Source organism: Penaeus vannamei, chromosome 4 (genome assembly GCF_042767895.1).
Source record: "Penaeus vannamei isolate JL-2024 chromosome 4, ASM4276789v1, whole genome shotgun sequence".
NCBI lineage: Eukaryota > Metazoa > Arthropoda > Malacostraca > Decapoda > Penaeidae > Penaeus > Penaeus vannamei.
Genome location: NC_091552.1, coordinates 5529438 through 5539437, shown reverse-complemented (window position 1 = coordinate 5539437; position 10000 = coordinate 5529438). Strand labels below are relative to the sequence as shown.

Here is a 10000-nt window from a genome sequence, read left to right as displayed (position 1 = left end):
TGTTAAATATAGATATTGTTGGATAAAAAGTCAGAAAGTTGTGTTTTGATAATAGAATGTGCTAGATATAGCTGCACTTTTTTAGATTTTTTTCTTCTTTTATTCTTTCTTTTCGTGCACTAGCAATGATTTGAGAAGTGTAAATTTCATATTTTTTTGTGCTAGTTGCATTAGTCATTGTTATAGGAATTAAGATCAGTTTGTCTGATAGTGAATGTCTGTTTCTTTATGTATGTGTGTAATCAAAGATTTCAAGACACTAAATGCCTTTCATCTGTCAGATAGGTCTAGTCCAAAAGTTCTGTGGATCATAGATGATAGCCTAATCAAGAGAGTGAGAGAATGAGACACCCTTCCCAGTGGAGAGAGGCAGATATCTAAAGGTCACAGGCATGCATGATCCAGAAAATTCCTCTGGACTACATGACATTAAGGTGCCAAAGATGAATTCTCTTAAAAGGTGTAACCTGTGGTTCAGTGACTTTTTCATTGATACCAGGACAGGCTGTGTAATATCAGAGCCTCCAAAAAACTTTAGCTGGCACTTTTATCTGTTGATTAGTGTTAGGGAGATAATCCCTCTCACTTATACTAGCATAGATTGAAGTGTTGATGAGAGCATGAGCTTGGAATTTAAAAGGTTAGAAATGGGCCCAAGAACTTGTAAACTTTCATAGTCTGTACTTCCATCTGCAGTGACTTGTATCATTATGATTAACCCCCTTGGTTGAAGGCTAAGGCTGAAAGGTAGGAAGCAGAACAGTAGAGTTCTTCCTTCTACTGTGAAACCAAGGGTGTATAGACATTTGTGAGCACATGCTCTTCAGGAATACCATATGACAAATGGTGAGAATGATTACATGACTGACACCTTGCACAGGTTTAGGCGCTACAGGGGAAACACAAAGAGATACATCTCAACCATAAAACACACAAGTTGGACATGAAATCTAAAATTAATGGGCCCCCTTATCCCTCCATACAATAAGGGAAGTAAAGAGACAGCTGAGAAGAGGAAAAATATAAAGGGGATAGAGAGTGTACTATAAAAGAAAGTTAAAAGAATGACAAAAAGCTCACTTTATTTTAACTGACTGCCTCTGAGTTTAGTTTATTAACCCATTGTATCTCCATTACCATCATGTGGCCCAGAATACAGGCATCAGGCTTACTTGAGTGGACAATCTGCCGGGTTTGCAGCTTGTAGACCATGCGCAATGATTCCATGCCTCCCCTTTGCAATGGTGATTTTGTCCTTTTCTGTAAACACGTTTTTTGCTTTTATGCCATTTTCCAATGTCTATATTTGTCATTTGATTTGCTTTATCCAGATGATAATAGACTTTTTTCCTTGTACATATTTCATATCATCTCTCTAAGTAGTCCATAAGTGCAAGAATAATAACATATAAGTACCAATTTCTTAATTGGGTATTTAATTTGTTTTTTTATTTATTTATAACTATTTTTTTTTGTTATTAAGCTTTTAATATTAACCCCTAAGATCCAGATGACATTATGATCCCATCTTAGAAAAATCTGAGTCAAGAGTGGTTTGACATGAACCTGTTGTCATTGGACAAAATGGCTGCAGGCTGAGTGACATGAACTTGCCATCATGAGCGAAGGCCAGAGTGATGGAAAAGACTCGCCATGGGTGCTCTAATCTCTTGGAGAGTGATTAGACTCATTTGGCACTTAGAAGAGGGGCTTTAGCATTATTCCCATTGATTAATGTATGCGGAAGGTAACTTGCGTAAGCCATGGCTGGAAGAGTGCTGGCTCCAGGGAGGATGCCATTTTCATGCTGCACATCATATTCCTGACTGCTGTGATTAGTGACTCAGGTTATATTACAGAATATTGAAAATTACAAAAAAATAAGAGATATGGCACATAAACGAAAGATATGACACAAAGGACCAAATGTTCCTTTCTTTCTTTCTTCCTTTCTTTTCTTTCTTTCTTCTTTTCTTTCTTTCTTTCTGTCTGTCTGTCTTTCACAGAGTTATATACTACATAGATTATGTGGACATTGGAAAATGTCAGAAAAGCTTACGCTAAATATCTTTGCAAAGGGGAGTTATAGTGTTCGTGCACGCCCAACCTACGCCCTACATGCCTGGGATATTGGCTACTTGCATAACCCACTAACTGTATTCTTGGCAATCGGATCCAATGGGATAATTTTTATGTAATATATATGTCAGGAATACAATCCAAAGCATGGAAATAGTGTCTACCCTGGAACTGGCGATCTTCCAGACATGGCTCATAGACTCTACATTCCACACTTGTTTATCAATAGAAATAATGCGGAAAGACCTTCCTAAATGCTAAATCAGTCTAATCACTCTCCAAGAGCTTTGTGCACTTGTGTCTTTCCCAACTGCACACAACAGCTCACACCCAAATTTTCCCATGATGGCATGTTCATGTCACCCACCCTGCAAACCACATTTTTTCATAATGTCATTTGATGTTATCCGGATTGTAGGGGTTAATTGACCTTACACATAAATAGCTCCAGAAGTTTTTAGTCACCATGGAGTCAATTACTATTCCCACCCATCTCATATGTTTATCCTTTTCCTTGATTTTTTAAAATATTCTTTTGTATCTTATATTGCTATTAGTATTGTTGAAAAATGTTATAATGATTATAAAGTTGATAAGAATGATAACAGCATTAATATTCATAGCATAAAAAACAATACTTAAGGGAAAGGGAAATTATGTAAGCACTTGTGGAGCCATCTATGTGTAAAGACATTTCTTGAAACAACTTCAATTTACATTACATGTTCCCGGCGGCATTGGGTTAAAAATGAGAAGAGAATATCTCTCTTTCATTCTGCGTTTCCTTGACTCTAGGATGTGTGATTAGCTTGGGTAATATTTCTGAATAGGCTATGATAACTTATTGCTAATACTTATTACATGCACACAAGATCTTAGGGTGCAAGAAAATACAATTTATATATCTTTTTTCTAACTTCTTACAAAGTTATTTTCTTTTCATTCTTGTTCAGAAACAAACATTCACTCTAAGCTCCTCTCACCCTTACAGTGCTTGGCTGCTAGTCTTGGTATCACTTGATTACACACTTGTTTAGGTCAGCAGATTTAGGGTAGATGTTAACCCTCTGCATTGTTTAGTTAGGATCTTAGAGAGACACGGTTGTCATGATGTCCCCCCCAAAAAATCTTTGGTTCAGGTAACAGACTCTCTCTGGAGGTGGGTTAGTATTTATTTATTTATATATTTATTTGTTTATTTTTTAGTGATGTAATGAACCAGTTTCTGGACACCACCTCACTCTAAACCCTGCCTTCCAACCCTAGATATTACACTGAAAAAATAAAACTAAAGTTGAAATTAAAAAATACAAATCTTGTTTATTTTTTAAAGCCTCAGTCAGAGGGCTGCCATTTTGATATTGAAATATTACATGCTCTCCCTATGCTGTGTTGCCATACATCAGCTGGTGTTAATAGATATGATGTAATCCCCACAACATGAGGTTTGCTTAGTGTGATTTGGTAGTCATAGATCTAGCCATTTGTGGTGCTAGGGGAGGGGGGCAGGTCATTCAAACCACTACATATTTTTACTCTGAAGATAAAAGGCTGATCAGCAGTGTCTAGGATGTGAGAGACTTACATCAATTAGTAATATTCTCATTAGCCAGGCTATAGAGTTGGATCCTGAGGTCTGAACAGTGTTCATTGAGGCAAATATAGAAAAGGTATATATGAGAATGAATATATTTGCAGTGCAAGAGGTATATTTGGCAGGTTTTGATTTTAACTTCATCAGAAATACATTGAAACCAGTCAGATACATCTTTTGCACTGTGAAGATATGCATTCTCATTCATAAATTTTTTCCTGAGGTCTGTTGGGTGAAAATTTGCAGTATGTGAGAGGATTTAAGTTGCTTATAGATTTGCCTAGCTTTGGTTTGGAGCTGAGTAATCCAGAAGTCAGCATTAGTTCAGATCTTCGCAAGACTTGTGTGTGCTCTCAGGAAATGGACATAAATAATTAAGTATGCAGCTAGAAAAATTATGAATATGACTATTTTTTGTTATTTTTTAAAAGAAGGCTAATCCCTTGTTAAATATTTCTCTTTCAGGGTCTTTGGCCACTTTGACATGCCTTTATTTTTGGAGTTATGCAAGAGTGTCCAGACGATTCATTTGTATAAAGGACAGCCACTCTTTAGTGTTGGTAAGTATACCTAATACATACTTATATATGTATCTTATTTTGCATAGTATCTACCTTATGCTAAATGATAATATCTGTATTCCACTTGAAACATAAACTGAATCTGACTTATATCCTTCTAATTGCAGGTCAGACAGATGAAAATATTTATATAGTACAGACTGGACGTTTGAGTGTGTACGTGTGTGAGCCAGATGGCACTACCACCTTTACGCTAAAAGAGGTCTTACCTGGAGAGTCTATCATCTCGCTGCTGTCTTTCTGTGATGTCTTGACTGGCCATCCACAGCCGTACAAAACTGTCGAAGCCAAAGCAGAAGAAGACTCCATTGTTATGAAATTTCCTGTAAAAGTCTTTGAGGAGACATTCCGCAAACACCCTGACATGTTTGTACGTGTTATTCAGATCATCATGGTCAGGCTGATGCGTGTGACATTTACGGCACTTCATCAGTACCTTGGGCTTTCAGCAGAGCTTATAAATAAGGTAAGTGTTTGGGACTAATACATTGATTTCTTTTTCATAATCATTATACACAGGTGATAAAAAACACAATCATTTAATTTCAAAAACAAATTATCATGTACAAATTAAAAAGTACAGACAGTCATTTCACTTCATAAGTAAATGAATAATATTGTAATTTGAAAATAAACAAAAATAAGAAATAAAGAACATAAAAAAGTATATGGATTAAAAATACATATTAATGATTATTACACTTTGTAAGAAAATATTAGAATTAGTCATAACAAAGAGAAGACTTGAAATTATTAGGAGACACTGACTACGGCTGAAAAGATTTCTCTTTTGTCTTTTTCTTTCTATGGAAACACAGCTTGTATGTACCAAAGAGTTTTTTTCTTTTTTCTTTTGTGTCCCACAATGTATTTTTTTTTAACTTGCATAATACTATGGCATGATCAGTATGTCTTTTGCTAGTGACACTAAAGGGGATTTTAAAAAATCTTTGAATTTGTGTTGTTGCTCTTATTCATTAACAGATGGATCTTTGCTCTTGTTATTTATCTCCTTCTTTTCCTTGTTAGTTGCACATTACAGTTTGCATTGTATTGTGTTTCTGAGACAGCTTTTAAAAGAAGCAGATTATTTCAGTGTAGTGCGTGTAGATTATTTCTTCTGCATTAATGTAGAAAAGTTTATATATATTTTTGATTAAATTTATATGTAATTTTTTACCTGAATAAACTACAATGTCATTGGGCCTGTTCAATAAACAAATTTATTAGATAAGTTTGGAAGACTTGAAAATATTGCTGTTGATATAAAGCTTGATAAGGGAAAATAAGGAGAGCATATGTATGTATTACTTTGTATATGTTTATGTTTTTTACAGGTGCCTAGAAGAGGGAGTACAGGCAATATTGTTCCTTCTTTAGCATCTCCCAACAAAGTGAAACGGGACAGTTTATCAACCCCTGATGGTGATGGGGATGACGAAGGAGAACACCAGGGTCCAGAGACACCAGTGAGGCAAGGCAGCCAGAGGAAAATTGTCCTTGTTGATCCAAAGGATGAGCAAGATGATGCTCATACCTTGAAGCTGGCCACGGAAAAATTCCAGGGACTCCTACACCTAGAATCTGATGAGATCCTACAGGGGGCTGTGCAGGTGAGGGATGTGCCAGCTGGGTCCTTCCTCATGAAGCAGGATTCAATGCAAGAAGCGGCTCTGGTGTACATTCTCATGGGCACGCTGACAGTGTCCCAACATGCTCCTGACACGCCCGATGATGTTCTTCTGTTCACTGCACATCCTGGGGACCTTGTGGGAGGCTTAGCTGTGCTTTCAGGTGACCCATCTTTCTTCACCGTAAAGGCAAAACATTCAGCTCGAGTGGCATCTATCAGCAAAGAAACATTTTATGCGTGAGTTTTATAGAGTAGAAGTGTCTTTGTCACTGAGATCATGGCTGAAATTTAATCAGTATTTACACTTGAATAAATAAAAAGATTGTTCTTGAATATTGTTGTAATGTGAGAAAAAAAGAAAAATGACATAATCTTGGAAATCCACAGTATCATCAAGAAAACACCAGAGGTTGTATTGCATGTTGCCAACACTGTCCTTCGTCGTATGTCACCTTTCGTGAGACAGATTGATTTTGCCCTTGACTGGGAACATCTGGAGGCTGGTCGAGCTCTCTACAAGTAAGTCAAACAGAAGCTTAATAGAAGAGATTTATAGAGCTGGAGGATTTAGTAAGGATTAATGATAAATTTAGAAAAGAAATATATTCCTCAAGAAACGAGAAATAAAGTGAAATAGATGCATTAATATTTGCTGAACCTTCTGATTTTTGCAGACAAGGCCAGAAAACAGATGCAACCTTTATTGTTTTAAGTGGTCGTTTACGATCTGTTATCACCTTGAAAGATGGCAGGAAGGAAGTTGTTGCTGAATATGGCAAGGGCGATCTTGTTGGAATTGTAAGTAATAAAGAACAATATTAGTTTTGATTTGGATATTAGTGCCAAATAAGATTTTTAAAATGATGATTTTATCTGAAATTTAGAGATCTTTTTTGAGAATGTTATTAAATTTTGAAACAAATATATTCTGTTGCTAGTAGATGTGTTTGGTATGTAATTAATCAATATTCATGATCTCCCAACAGGTGGAGCTGTTAACGCAGACAGACCGTAGCACTACTGTCATGGCTGTGCGAGATTCAGAATTGGCAAAACTGCCTGAAGGTCTTTTTAACATTATCAAGCTGAAGCACCCTGTTGTGATGACAAGGTTGATAAAGCTGTTAGGGCAAAGACTTCTTGGTAAGTCCTTTGGTATTGAGTAATATTTTCCCACTGGTTATTGTATTTTGTTGGATGATACAAATGTTCTTGTGATATGCATGAGTGGTATTGGGATTGATCCATCATAAGGAAAGTTGAATTAAGATTTATGATTTTTGTTGTTATTTTATTTATGTTTTATTTTAGATCTGCTTTAACTTTCATATGAACATGGAATTTTTTCTCATATCGAGCTTTCTAGATTCAACCTCTTATCCTCAGGCTCGTGGAAATCTACGTCTACCTCCCCTGCACCACTTGGGCTCAACATTGAACAGCGACCTTCTCAAAGCAATTATTCAACTGTGGCCATAGTTCCTGTTTCAGAAGATGTACCTCTTTCTCAGTTCACTCTGGAATTGTATCATTCTCTCCTTTCCATTGGTAAGCTTTCAGCATCTATATGTGTATGCATGTTTTTTTGTTATATATGGTGTGTGTGTGTATATATATATATATATATATATATATATATATATATATATATATATATATATATATATATATATATATATATATATATATATATATTTATATATATATTTATTTATTTATTTATTTATTTATTTACATGTTTTTATATATATTTATTCATTTTTTTGAGGGATGAATGGGTTAAGAATATTTCCCTGATTATAAGGAATGATAACCATAGTATTATGGGCTGTAGATGCTGTTTTTTCTTCTTTTTTTTCCCTAAACCTTTTTACTCATTAAGTTACTCTGCATGTTACCACAATATTCTACAGGTCCTGCAGTCCGACTGACCTCTGAATATGTGGTGCGTTCAATGGGTACAAGTATATGGGAATCAGCAAATGAATATCAACTCATATCATGGCTGGGGCACATAGAGGACCAACATCGAGTGACTTTGTACCAGTGTGATTCTTCCCTGACTGTTTGGACTCAGCGTTGTATTCGTCAGGCAGATGTGATACTTACAGTAGGGTTAGCGGAGAGTGAGCCTCAAATGGGCAAGGTAAGAAAAGAAGAGTGATTATGGTTGTTGTAAGAACATGAGATGGTTTCACTGCATGTGTGCCATTTCTAGAGAGGCGTTTGTGTATTTGCAAAGAATATGGTTAGTTTGTTGTTTGAGAAAGCTGCAGATTGCTTGAAGAAACACTGAACACTATTGAGACTTGGAAATGTATATATATAGTTGATTTTTTCCACAGATTGAGAAGCATGTTGAGAAAATGGCAGTGAGGACTCAAAAGGTGCTAATTCTCCTTCACCGTGAGGAAGGACCCCCTCCCTCAGGCACAGTGCGCTGGCTCAATATGCGGTCTTGGTGTCAGTCACATCACCACATTCGAGCACCAAAGAGAATGTTTCACAAGAGACCACCTTCTAAAATTGTAAGAATGAATGTCTTGCTCTGTACAACTGGGGCTATATATTTTGTGTATTAAATTTGATCTCATTCCATGATTTTGTATCTTTGGTATTATATTAGATTCTATTACACAACATATCCCTTCTGCTAGCTCTTTTATGAATAGAAATCTGAAAATATTATTTTGATACCTTGTATTGCACTTTCTACGTATGTTAGGATCTTTTTTGTGTGTTGAAAAGAATTTAGAGAACCAGAAGTCTTACATCCTACTTTTTTACTTCTACTTTTGTGATTTGATGAATCATTGTTAATTTTATTTAGATTGAATACTACACTGACAAGGTGTTTGGAACCAAGCCAAATGTACACAGCGACTTCTCTCGCTTAGCAAGACTTTTAACTGGCACAAGTGTTGGGCTCGTGCTAGGTGGAGGAGGAGCTAGAGGTGCAGCACATATTGGCATGATCAAAGCAATCAAGGTTTGTGTGTTTTTGCTGTAAGAAATGATATTGATAATAATGATAATGTTAATAATTTAAAGAAATTAGTAAATTAACAAATATCAGCATTCCAATAAATGTTTTGAGGAAATGACATATATATATATATATATATATATATATATATATATATATATATATATATATATATATATATATATATATATATATATATATATATATATATATATATATATATATATATATATATATATATATATATATATATATATATTTTATGTCTGTAATTGAACTTTTGATATTTTTGTAAGCTATGGATCAGGTTATTTACCATTACATCTCCACTGGATTACAGGAAGTTGGTATTCCCATTGACATGGTGGCTGGTGTGAGCATTGGAGCTTTTGTGGGTGCTCTTTACAGCTTAGAGAAAGACATTACCAGAGTTACGCAGAAAGCTAGAGAATGGAGCATGGTATGTTTTTCTGTTTGTGTGTTTTTTTTTTTTTTATCTTAAGAACTTAATGATTGTTTTTAATTTTGTTTAATTGTAGTAAGGTAGGAATTCACTGCTTGTGTGAGTAATCAAAATTCTAAAAATATAGAGTTTATAGAGAAAACGAATCATATTGCAGTATCATCTTATTTTACTGGTTCTGTTAACCCCTCCAAAATCAGTGTACATTTCACAGTTGTTACAGTGCTTTGTGCTTGTTATGAATCCTTTCAAGGGTTTTAGTCTGACAAAGGAAGTCACAAGAATAAGTGTTGTATAATTTTCTTCTTAGGGCACTTCTTTTATTTTGTATGATGAAGATATATTTATAAGTATTATTTTTTGGTAGATTTTTGCAATTTGTGAATCTGAATAGGTGGTGGCTTGTTAACCCAATTACCGAATCACGTCATATGTTTAAAGAGTTTTACAAACTCTCTAAACATATGATGTGTGGTATATATCATCTGTTTGAGAGCATTTATATTCAAAGTAGAAGTCAGTCCTTAGACACCAGAATCCAGTATCATCACAATTGTAATTCAAGTTTGGAATTTGCATCTCCAGAAAATGACGAGCATATGGCGTATGGCCCTTGACCTTACCTACCCAGAGGTGTCCATGTTCTCCGGTGCCGGCTTCAACA

At 35.2% G+C, this 10000-nt stretch overlaps 1 protein-coding gene across 1 annotated transcript in view; it reads left to right on the top strand.

Annotated features, from left to right (window-relative positions):
* The window catches only part of sws (patatin like phospholipase domain containing sws), a gene marked incomplete at its 5' end in the record, with an annotated part of 33570 nt that overhangs the window by 3068 nt on the left and 20502 nt on the right, over nucleotides 1-10000 (top strand). Inside the window, 12 exon segments of the mRNA XM_027362053.2 lie at nucleotides 4139-4233; nucleotides 4362-4720; nucleotides 5592-6124; nucleotides 6275-6406; nucleotides 6562-6685; nucleotides 6874-7030; nucleotides 7274-7435; nucleotides 7801-8033; nucleotides 8233-8415; nucleotides 8718-8876; nucleotides 9214-9333; nucleotides 9922-10000. The exon segment at nucleotides 9922-10000 is cut by the window's right edge and continues 108 nt beyond it. Coding sequence (XP_027217854.2) covers nucleotides 4139-4233; nucleotides 4362-4720; nucleotides 5592-6124; nucleotides 6275-6406; nucleotides 6562-6685; nucleotides 6874-7030; nucleotides 7274-7435; nucleotides 7801-8033; nucleotides 8233-8415; nucleotides 8718-8876; nucleotides 9214-9333; nucleotides 9922-10000 — 2336 coding nt within the window.